Source organism: Equus asinus, chromosome 2 (assembly GCF_041296235.1).
Source record: "Equus asinus isolate D_3611 breed Donkey chromosome 2, EquAss-T2T_v2, whole genome shotgun sequence".
Lineage (NCBI taxonomy): Eukaryota > Metazoa > Chordata > Mammalia > Perissodactyla > Equidae > Equus > Equus asinus.
This window is the reverse complement of record NC_091791.1, coordinates 187,966,398-187,978,471: the sequence shown is the minus strand read 5'-3', so window position 1 is coordinate 187,978,471 and position 12,074 is coordinate 187,966,398. Positions and strand designations below refer to the sequence as shown.

The window sequence follows — 12,074 nt, the reverse complement described above, 5'->3', positions numbered from 1 at the left end:
ACTGGTAGATTACAATGCTTCACTATAGGTGACTTCTAACTACTGTAATTAAATATTTATACCCTTCCAAATCTCTTCCTCTTATCCTTAGGGAAATTTTAAAAAATGCAGCTGTAATAGGATCTCTGAAAAATGGACAAAGCAGTCAGAGGTGTGATTTCCTACTAAGTTTAAAAAAAAAAGAAAGGATGTAAGTTGCTCACAATGGTTAGCGATAATAAAGAGCCTTCCCAGGTTCTACTACAGGGAAATTACACTCCTGTTTCTACACTTACTCCACGCTCACAATGTAAGTAGGCCTCTGGGAGTCCCTTACTCACACGATTTCTCCACCCCACTGCAGAGATAAAATGTCGTGTAAAAAATCAGTGTGTGCGCGTGTGTGTATCCTGGGGAGTACAGGTCAGCAGGGATTCCCTAGTCTTTTTTACACTATTTGTTTTATTTCATAATAGTTTGCAACTTTGTGAAATTTCAGTTTTACATTATTATTTGTCAGTCACCATACAGATGTGCTCCTTTACCCCTTAGGCCCACCCCTCAATCACCATTCCCCTCTGGTAACCACTAATCTGTTCTCTTTGTCCGTGTGTTTATCTTCCACATACGAGTGAAATCATATGGCGTTTGTCTTTCTCTGTCCAGCTTATTTTGCTTAACATAGTACCCTCAAGTTCTATCCATGTTGTTGCAAATAGGACAATTTTGATTTTTTTATGGCTGAGTAGCATTCCGTATTTTGTGTGTGTGTGTGTGTGTGTGTGTATATATATATATATATATATATATATACACACCACATCTTCTTTACCCATTCATCAGTTGATGGGCACTTGGGTCACCTCCACCTCCTGGCTATTGGGAATAATGCTGCCATGAATGTTGGGGTGCGTAACTCTCTTTGAATTGTTGATTTCAAGTTCTCTGGATAAATACCCAGTAGTGGGATAGCTGGATGTATGGTGTTTTTAATTTTTTGAGAAATCTCCATACGGTTTACCATAGTGGCTGCACCAGTTTGCATTCCCTCCAGCAGTATATGAGCCTTCCTTTTTTTCCACATCCTCTCTGACATTTGTTCTTTTTTATCTTGGTAATTAGAGCTATTCTAACAGGTGTTAAGGTGATAAGTCATTGTAGTTTTGATTTGTATTCCCCTAATGATTAGTGATATTGAACATCTTTTCATGTGCCTGCTGGCCATCTGTATATCTTCTTCGGAAAAATGTCTGTTCATATCCTCTACCCATTTTTTGATCAGGTTGTTTGTTTTTTTGTTGTTGAGTTGTATGAGTTCTTTATGTATTTTGGAGATTAACCCCTTTTTGGATATATTATTTGCAAATATTTTCTCCCAGTTGGTGGGTTGTCTTTTCATTTTTTTCCTGGTTTCCTTTGCCTTGGAGAAGCTTTTTAGTCTGATGTAGTCCCATTTGTTAACTTTTTCTTTTGTTTCCCTTGCCCAAGTAGACATGGTATTTGAAAAGATCCTACTAAGACCAATGTCAAAGAGTGTACTGCTTCTATTTTCTTCTAGGAGTTTTATGGTTTCACATCTTACCTTCAAATCTTTAATCCATTTGGAGTTAATTTTTGTGTATGTTGCAAGATAATGGTCTACTCTCATTCTTTTGCATGTGGCTGTCCAGTTTTCTCAGCACCATTTATTGAAGAGACTTTACTTTCTCCATTGTATGTTCTTAGCTCCTTTGTCAAAGATTAGCTGTCATAGGCGATTCCCTAGTTTTACCCTCCAGGGCAGTCACTTCCCTGAACGGGCACCTCAGGCAAGCCCATAAAACAATATGCGTACCTGTGTGTTCTCCTATTTGGCAAAATTATTTAAGCAACAACCTAAAAGCAGAAGGGTAGGAAGAGAAATCTCAAAACTGAGAAATCTCAGTTAATGTTTCTTTATTGGCATGCTTAGGGAGGATTCTGATTTAGAGACATACAATCTTAAAAATTAACTTATGAAATTTACTAACCTTTTGTATGCTTAGAATGTCTCGGGTGTTCCTTATTTTGTATTTTTAAAACACTAGGGGAAATGTCATGTGACCTATCATCTTCAAAATCACCACATCCAAACCCATAGTTCATACGTTGACCAATTATGCTTACATTGGATGTTGTAATCCCTATAAAATAAAATACATAAAAATATTTATTTGAATGATTTAGGTAATATTATAGACAAGTACATATCTCCCCTCTAAATCTATTTCGCCTTATAAGCTTTTAAAAAGGTTAGTAACATAATATTAGAAATTATAACATTATAGTAATTTAAAAAGTTTTGTCTTAAATTTTGTCATTTTTTTACTTTATTAGCAGATAAGAATGCTTATTAGCTATACTACATTTTATAAAACAGCTTTAAAATGACAATGAAATACAATTTTCAATGTTTGAAAGAGCTAACCAAATATATATATTTTAAAACTATGATGGGCTTTAATGTTTAATGGCATTTTAAATTTTATAGACAAAAGAAAAATTTAAAAATCTAGACTTTCTAGACTGTGTCCTGAGAGAGGCCTCCCCACTCGCTCTTTCCTTCCAGTCTCATGTGATGGGCTCTGCTGGCTGGCTCGCTGGCAGAGAACCACACAGAGACTGTGAGTTCAGGATCTGGAATCACGCTTCCTGGTTTTAAACCCAGCACCGCCACTTCACCGCTGACAGAACCTGGGCAAGGCACGCCACCGTAGTGGAGACCGGGGACAACCGCAGTACCTCTTCCAGAACCATTCTGAGGATTCAAGGAAGAAAGTACATGTAAAGGGCTCAGCACTGCACCTAGCATAGTGTAAAGCCCCAAATCTTATATTCCTAATTAAAAATAAAACAAATCAGGGTTTGGCCTGGTTGCATAGCGGTTAAGTTTGTGTAGTGGTAAGTCTGCATAGTGGTTAAGTTCGTGCGCTCAGCTTCGCTGGCTCGGGGTTTGCAGGTTTGGATCCTGGGCATGGAGCAATACACTGCTCATCAACCCATGCTGTGCAGCATCCCACATACAAAATAGAGGAAAACTGGCACAGGTGTTAGCTCAGGGCCAATCTTCCTCACCAAAAAGAAAGAAAGAATAAAACAAATAAAAATCCTAAAGTAGGCTTCCTTTTAACAAATAACAAACATTTTAATCGACATTTAAACTGACCACCCTATACTAATAGGTACACTAATAACTTGCAGTTGTTAAAACTCCAAAATGTCTAAAAGAGAAAATCCTAGCCCCATATATTTGAGTCACCATGCATTTTTATATATAGCTCCTATTTAAACCATTAAGTAGTAATAATAAAATAGAATTTGCTTTTAATATTGCTGTGGGTATCTTAATAGACACAGGATGGTGGGGAGAGGACGTGGCTGGCGGCAACTGGGCAGGAGACGGCTGTCGGGGCAAGGGCACTAAGTCAGTTCACAGAGAAAGATTCAAAAGATATCTGACATTAAATGATAGAGACCTTTGGGGAGTAACATGGCTATCTTTCTAGATTCTTCTTAGTTTTGACAGCTAATTCATAAGTAAGCCTCATAAGGATACTGGCCTTGGATGAAAATGCTTTCTATTAATAGGTGATTCTAATCTAAGACTCCAGGAAAAAACTTTCACATCATTCAGGAAGTTTAGCACAATGTGCTATAATAGGTAGTGATAGAACATACGTGGAAATATTTTTCGGAAATGCTATTGTGAAGACAGATTGAATTTATAGTATTTACAGAATTGTGTTTGTCTTCAGATATTCTTTATTCTGAGCATTATGATTTTGAGGTTTTACCAATTAACTGATAAACTTGTAGGAATCATTTGCTTACTAAAAACAAAACAAATCCTATCCCACATAAATAAAAAATATACACCCAACTTTATAAAGTCCTAAACCATGAGCAACTTTACATTTTGAAAGCATACTAAATTTAACCAAGAATAGAGTGAATTCAGTAATAGTGTTTCCAGAACGTGATCCTAGAAATACCTAAGTCACTTATTAAAAATATGGATTTCAACCCTGAGGACTGATTCATTAGGTCCGAGGTAAGGCCGAGAATCTGTTACATGCATCCCTGGTGGCTCCTAGGATTAGGCAAGTTTGGGAAACACTAAATATTGCACAGAGAAGTACACAGTGTTCACACAACTGGGACAGAGTGAAACTCAAATCTAGCTTTTCTAAATCTCTTCTTCTCTAATTCCAAAGATATTCTTCCAAAAGAGGGCTCCGTTTTTATAACCTAGAAACAATCTAGCAATAACACGTTCCTTCAAATTTATAAAAATACTTGTAAAGTTACAAATAATTCATTAGGATGATTAGGCTTAAAAGAGGATCAAAGAGTAAGCATATGTATTGTATTTCTTTGTGCCTTCCCCTTTAGGGGAACAAATACTCACCAAGAGCCCTAGGTGCTTTACAGACGTTCTGTATTGAAACCTTCACCACCCTTCTCAAAGCTCACATTATCAGACGAGGGAACTCAGTGTCAGAGCAGGTAAGTAACTTGCACAGCTCAGCAATATGGTTATTAAATATCAAACTGGGCTTGGAGCTGGGGTCTTTCAGACTCCACGGCATATACATACTGTCTTCCTGTGCCTAGCAGAGTAACTATCTCTCGTTGAACACCAGCTTTGTGCAAGCCAGTAGACCAGGCAGACCCAGCTGAGTTAGACATTCATGATTATGACAGGCACATGGGAGGTAATCAGAGGGAAATCACCTCTGGGGACCAAGAGTCGGAGAATCCAAAATAGTAAAATAATTGCAACCACTATAAAAATGTCAGTGCAACATGTAATGCTACCATAAACGAGGTAATAATTTTGTTTGTGAATAAGGGAAGGCTTCCCAGAGAAAGCAAGTGAACTATTTTCACAGCTGACTGGGCTGTGGTGTGGATTCCAGATTTCATCCAGAAGAAACAGTACGTACAGGTGCAAAGAGATAGAAAATTGTACTGCAGGTGGTCTGACTTCACTGGAGCACAAGGTACAGGAAGTTAAAAATGAGGCTGGAGAGGTAGGTGGGGCCAGATCATGGAAAAACACCCTGAACAAATTCATGCTGGGAAATACGGTCAGATTGGCATCGTGGGGAATGCACAGTAAGTGAAGGAGATTGAAGCTGGAGATAAATATTAGGAAGCTAAGCAGGTAAGAAATGAGTAAGAGTGATAGCGGGGATTAAAAAGAGGAGATGAAATTAGACATATTTAGGAGCAAGAAATTAAAAATCGTAGCAAACAATTAGATACATACATAGCTTTTCAGGAAGGTAATTATGACGGGAGGTAAAGTAGCCTTAAAGTTGTTAGGACTTTCACGCTGAGATCAATTTTTTATAATTCATTCATAATTCAATACTGTTTTACTAATCATATAGAAGAATTGCATGCAGTTCCCATCCTAAATAGATCAGGATCCAAATATTCTTCTAACTGATTACTAGTAACTAAATCTATTTTCTGAAAAGTGATGTTACAGAAACTTCCAGGTTAGTTCACAAAATTCTAAACACAAAATACACATTAACTTGACTACTAGTTAAATATTGTTTTTAACAGAAATTGCCTTTTGTGATGCCCAGCAGTTCCAGAACTACGTTGTCCATTAGAATCACTTGGAGAGCTTTCAACACTGACAGCCAGGTTGTACTCCATCCCAACTGAATCAAAATGTCTGGATGAGAGAGCCAGGCACGGGTTTACCTGTGGGCCTACAGGGGATCAATTATTCAGGGAAATATTTCTTCCCAGAATAAGAGTATATTTATTCTTGCCAAAACGGCCTTTTCAGGAGTTAAAAAGATGATTAGTCTTAATTGGTAACTATAAAAATTCCAAATCTGAAATGCATTCGTTATTACTTTTGACATCACTTAAAAATCACAGTGTGTGTGAACGGTATTTATAAGGCAGCCATGGGATACCTGCACCGGCGCTCTGCTCGGCGATCTGAGAGCTCTTATTCTTTGCAGAAGAAAGTCTTGTCGGACAAGGTTTTGATCCAAATGTTGGAAATATGTCGGACCTACAATGATAATACAAGTAGAGACATTATAAATAAGAGATCAGCAACAAGTGAGTTTAGCAAATGCCGCTTTGTTTCCGGACTATTCTTTGCTGTATTTTCCCAACATTATAAAGGCCTACAGGCCTTGTTTCACAAAGAAAACAAACTGAAGAATGTTAAATCTGAATGTAAGGGAACTGTTTTAAATCAGTAAGTGATGGAATGTCAGTAACTCAGTGATGGGTATTATAAAGAAGAGGCTTTACAAAGGAGTACAATTCGTAGAATAGTTGGGTAGACATATTAATTGGCTTTAGTGAGAAATGAACCTTAAATACTTTAAAAGAGTAATTTCTCTAGAATAGATGACTGTCACTTTACATTTATACTGAGTGTATTTGACTTGGATGAAAGAAAATACTTCCAGAAGATGGTTCTCAATAATATTTCCTCTTCAACCCACTTAAGGGGGGCCAGTCCCATGGTCCAGGGGTTAAGTTTGTGTGCTCTGCTTCACCAGCCCAGGGTTTCACTGGTTCGGATCCTGGCTGTGGACCTAGCACCACTCATCAGGCCATGCTGAGGCGGTATCCCACACAGCAGAACTAGAATATACAACTATGTACTGGGGGGCTTTGGGGAGAAGAAGAAAAAGAAGAAAAAAAAGATTGGCGACAGATGTTAGCTCAGGGCCAATTTTAAAAACAAAAAACTCATTTAAGGATGACAGCCCTGCATGAGATAGCAGTGGCTTTCTTTGTTTTTAAGGCAGGATGCGAGCTGGTTGAGAATAATTGCTCTAAAGCTATTCAACTTAAATGTGGAAATACTAAATTCATTAAAGGAAATTCAGTCCATCATTGAGGATATATTGAACTCTCTTCTCACACAGTTCAATATCCGAAGGGAATAACTCCATGAGACAATTTAGGGAATAGTGAATTCTAAATGTTATAATATAAAAGGAACTTTTCTGGGGCTGGCCTGGTGGTGCAGCCGTTAAGTGTGCACGTTATGCTTTGGTGGCTCGGGGTTCGCTGGTTCAGATCCCGGGTGCAGACATGGCACTGCTTGGAAAGCCATGCTGTGGTAGGCGTTCCACTTATAAAATAGAGGAAGATGGGCAAGGACGTTAGCTCAGGGCCAGTCTTCCTCAGCAAAAAGAGGATTGGCAGCAGATGTTAGCTGAGGACTAATCTTCCTCAAAAAAAAAAAAAGTAAAATGAACTTTTCTTCCTAACTGGGTTCCAAATTACTTACAGGACCTTGCAACTGTAGGAGACTATAATGTAAAATTTCACATTCACAGAGGATAAGGGGATGACTTTAGGTCTCAAAGATAAATATATATACATTTGAAATGTCTGGTAACTTAATCTAAACATAGTTACTTCACCAGCCCATATCGCCATTCCAAATTCATTTTGTAAATATACTGCATTATTCTACCTAGGTATTACAACAAAGGAATTTGTTTGTAATATTTTTTTCTTACTGCTCCCAGTAAGAAAAAATTTCCAACTGTAAAATAAGCTGCTATTTAAGTTAAAAACGAGAAGGAAATCATGGGGTGAGACAAACCTCTCACAATGGGACACAAAAGTTCAGTTTAATTCTATGAACTGCTGAAATAAAACATTCTTTTTCATGGAAGTCAACAGAACACCATCTCTCCTTTGATTATGTAATCTCTATTTACCCACATTGTTAGAAGTTCCAGTTCACGGAAGTGAAAATAATTTAATTTTAAATATTTAATTCTAATAGTGTATATAAGCATAGTTCAGAATAAAATCAAAGGAAAGTAAAATTAAAAAGACTGACAGCAGTAAATGTTAACAGGGATGTGAGACAACTGGAACTCTCATGCGTTGCTGTGGGAGTGTAACATCGCACAAGCATCTTGGAAAACTGTTCAGCAGTTACTTAAAAAGTTAAACGTACATCCACCTTCTGACCTAGCAATTGTACCGTTAGGTTTTTGTCTAAAGTAGAGGGAAGGGATTCCCCCAAAGCTTAGAATAGGGTCACAGAAATGCTCAGAAATCAAGCGGGATCACTGTGTACGACTCAGAGGTTACTGAGGTAATCTGGAAAGGTCAGTCAAACTGCTACACTGGCAAACACCTCCCTGTCGGTGTAGGGTGGCCAGGACTCTCAGTTCAGCACTACAGCTGTGAGCAGACTCCTGAGAGGGCTGCGAAAGCTGTGGCACAGAGTGCTAAGCTTCTACAAGACAATGCAAAGCAAAACACAGCAGCAGGCTAACGGCTGGGTGAAGTTTATCCGTAAGTTAATGGGAAATCAGTGCTGAGTTTTATTTATTTATTTTTTATTTTTATTATTTTTATTTTTTTTTAAAGATTGGCACCTGAGCTAACAACTGTTGCCAATCTTTGTTTTTTTCCTCTCCTTTCTCTCCCCAAACCCCCCAGTACGTAGTTGTATATTCTAGTTGTGGGTCCTTCTAGTTGTGGCATGTGGGATGCCGCCTCAGCATGGCCTGACGAGTGGTGCCATGGATTCGAACTGGTGAAACCCTGGGCCGTCAAAGCAGAGCGCACCAACTTAACCACTCGGCCACGGGGCCGGCCCCAATGCTGAGTTTTAAATGAAAGCAGTAATATCAGCTATAGGTCAACTGCAAGAGTCAGTGATCCAGAAAAGAGTTAAAGAATAAGGAATATTAGGATAAATCCTGGGCAGGCAGAACAAGAACTGGGGCTTCGGGAATGGGGTTTACATTAATCTAGGTTACAGCTGGGGCCTTGCGTTCTCTCTAGATTACACCCGGGCTCTCTCTAGGTAACAGCTGGGGTCATGTTCTCTCTAGGTTATGGCCAGGGCCAGGCTCTCTCTAGGTTACAGCCAGGGCCCTGTTCTCTCTTCAGGTGACAGGTGGGGCCCTCTTCTCTCTCTAGGTGACAGCGGGGCCCTATTCTCTCTCTAGGTGACAGCGGGGGCCCTGTTCTCTCTCTCTGGCCCCACTCCAAACCAAAGCTAAGCAAGGCAATATCTGTAAACTTTTCTACTGTCTTTTAAACATACTTCAACATTTTAAAATAGATGATCTTAAAAGTTTTTCTCAAATATAATATTAGGGCTTCAGACTACAAATTACAGATTAGCATTCATTTAACATGTCAAAAAATAAAATACATTATTCTCTTCCCCTGGGGAGTTGTAGAGAGGGAAGAAGTCAATGATTCTTGGCTGTAGACTCCACTTTCACTGTAGGAGCTGATGTTTGGAGAAGAAGATCGAGATGGGGAGTCCATAGTCAAGTCGAGCTTAATTGCAGAATCAGGGCTCTCGAGATCAGAAGTACTGCCACTCAGTTTTGCTCTTTTCTTAGCTGCACTATTACGAAGGGACCTGAGAGAGCTCTGCATCTAAGAAAAAATAAAAACAATTAACTTTATAAGATAATTATATTGGTAAAAGTTATCCTTAGATTTAAAAAATTTATATATATATATATTTTTTTTTTTTGGTGAGGAAGATTGGCCCTGAGCTAAAATTTGTTGCCACTCTTACTCCTTTTTGCTTGAGGAAGACTGCCTGCTGAGCTAACACCTGTGTCAATCTTCCTCTATTTTGTATGTGGGACACCACCACAGCATGGCTTGATGAGTGGTGTGTAGGTCCGAGCCCAGGATCCAAACCTGTGAACCCTGGGCTGCCAAAGCAGAGCATGCACACTTAACCACTATGTCACTGGGCTGGCCCCTATCTTTAAATTTTAAACTCCATTAACTACACCTAGCTAGCCACTCTCCAATCCAGTACTAACAAGATGGATGTTAACATATCTGGACATAGTATAAATACAGATTTTGTCCCTCAGGTATTTATAAACAAACTTCTAGGTTGTAAGTCCCTTAAGAGGAAGGATTTAAAGCTATTATTCACCACAGTATTTCCAGCACTGGGCACAATGAATAATCTATTGTAATAATTCAATTAATAAATGAATCATTGAATCAAATGGTCCACAGCAGACTTGAGTCACAGAGGTCCTGCTAACCTTAGGTCACTGCTGTGCTGACAGGGCTTACCTAGTGGTTCTATGAGAAAGTTAACAGAAAGTAAGCAGTTTTCTAAAATTTGAGGTTTACATCAAGCTTGCCAGTGTTATAGTTCAGAGAATAACAGATCATTGCAAGTGACTTCTGAAGCAAAGTATTTCTAGAAAGGCAGAGTAAAACTCTTTATTACAAACTAATATATTACGGTTGGAAAGAGAACCTCGAACAAATTAAGAAACACAGAAATATTCATAAACTGTGTTTTCTTTACATTTTGACTATAACAATTATAATGGTTGATTCAATAGTATGGCCACTTCTCTCGTAAATCCTTGGAAGGTTGAATATCTAAAAACATTGGTATCCTCTCATATTTACCAACAATCATATAAAAGAAATTACCCTTTAAATTATCCATTAAAAGAAAAAGGGCTACACTTCAGTTATAAAAATAATGAAAAATATGTAGGAGCAGATGACATTTAAGGGGGAATTTAGGGAAATACTTCTATAAGTTTCTTCCCTTTACATAAATTCCCTTCCAAGTACCATTGAAATACAAGCAGGGGGAAAAAAAGGAAATATTTTATAAGCAGTTAGAAGTTGGAATGACTAATTCATTAAGAACCAATTTGGGTATTTCATAAGTTAGTTTTACACATGCTTAACATTAAAGAAATGTTTTTAAAAAGATATTTTAAAATATGCATTAATATTAACTTTATTTTATTGAGCAAACTATCAGTATGATGGTTACATCTTAAAAATAGGTTAAAATAAGACCACGAAATATCATCATTGAGTGTTTATGTATTTAGTGTAAAACACTTTTTAAAACCTGAGATAAGCAAACAAATAGGATAAACAGGAAGCATCTATGAAAAGAGGGCTCTGAATCCAGATTAATATAACCACCACATTCCTTCTCTGACATCATTAGTATGAGTTATACCGGGAACATGTTTTCATAGTATTAACAGAGTGACTTGTGATTCAAAGATGCTACACAACATGATCTCAAAAGATTTCATAAAGATAAACAAACTTGCACATATGTACAAGGGACATGATCAAGAATGTTCATTGTAGCACTGTTTGCAATAGCAAAAACTAGAAATAAGCCAAAATCAATTATATAAATACACCATAAACAAACATATCAAAATATTAACATTTTAATATAAAAAGTATAAAAATACATATAAAATACAAATTAATGATACTAGTGGTTGCCTCTGATCAAGGAGGGGGAGGAACCGGGTTAGAGAGGGAACTATATCATGTTTCATTTATTTAAAAAATAGGAAACAAATTGATCATTTGGGAGGGGTTAGTGCATGGATATACTGCTGTATTATTCATACTTTTAACTTAAAAAGGAATAATATACGCATAGAAGAAATACTGGAAGGAAACACATTAGAATGTTAATGGTAAATGATTCTGGGTAGAGGGATTTAGTGTAATGAATCACCTTCCTAATACTTCACTGTAGTTTCCACATTTTCTATAATGAACATGAAATATTTGTACAAACAAGAAAACATGTTATGGGATAAAAGGTACTTACTTTTTCCTTAAATAACAACTATTATAGAAAATTAGAAGCATTTTAAAATTATTAAAAATGATATTTGGTTCTAACCTCTTCTTGGTCCAAATCCTTATCCTTGATATTTAATTCCGAAAGATCAATTTTAAGACTATCTTTTTCACTCTTCCAAATATCATCAGGCTCTTTCTTTTTGGGTCCCACTGTGCTCAAATCCGCTTTATCAGGCAGAAGGCTGATTCCCCTTGGTATGGGAGGGACAGGCTTGGTCCCATTTAAGCCTCGTCGGGATGACGGTGATCTCACCAAGGCAGGTGTAAGTTGAACTGGAGGAGGTTTTTCTTGAGAATTTTCTCCTGCATGGAAAATACATATTTTGCATTTTTTTAATTTCAGAGAAGTGGGAGTCATAATCACAAGGTGTTTGGAATACAGTGTTTTAAATTAAAAAAGACATTATGTTTTATTAGAA

General features: G+C 37.5%; 1 protein-coding gene across 5 annotated transcripts in view; it reads right to left on the bottom strand.

The window, feature by feature from the left end:
- The window catches only part of TOGARAM1 (TOG array regulator of axonemal microtubules 1), an 83,700-nt gene that overhangs the window by 45,278 nt on the left and 26,348 nt on the right, over positions 1–12,074 (bottom strand). For 3 of the 5 annotated variants that reach the window (XM_014835685.3, XM_044765550.2, XM_044765555.2), the window contains exons 5-8: positions 11,696–11,958; positions 9,182–9,414; positions 5,940–6,040; positions 1,989–2,141 (exon numbers count right to left, since the gene is read on the bottom strand). In XM_014835685.3, the coding sequence (XP_014691171.3) occupies positions 1,989–2,141; positions 5,940–6,040; positions 9,182–9,414; positions 11,696–11,958 (750 nt within the window). The remainder of the gene's footprint in view (positions 1–1,988; positions 2,142–5,939; positions 6,041–9,181; positions 9,415–11,695; positions 11,959–12,074) is intronic. The other 2 variants (XM_044765552.2, XM_014835686.3) reach the window with 1 other exon arrangement.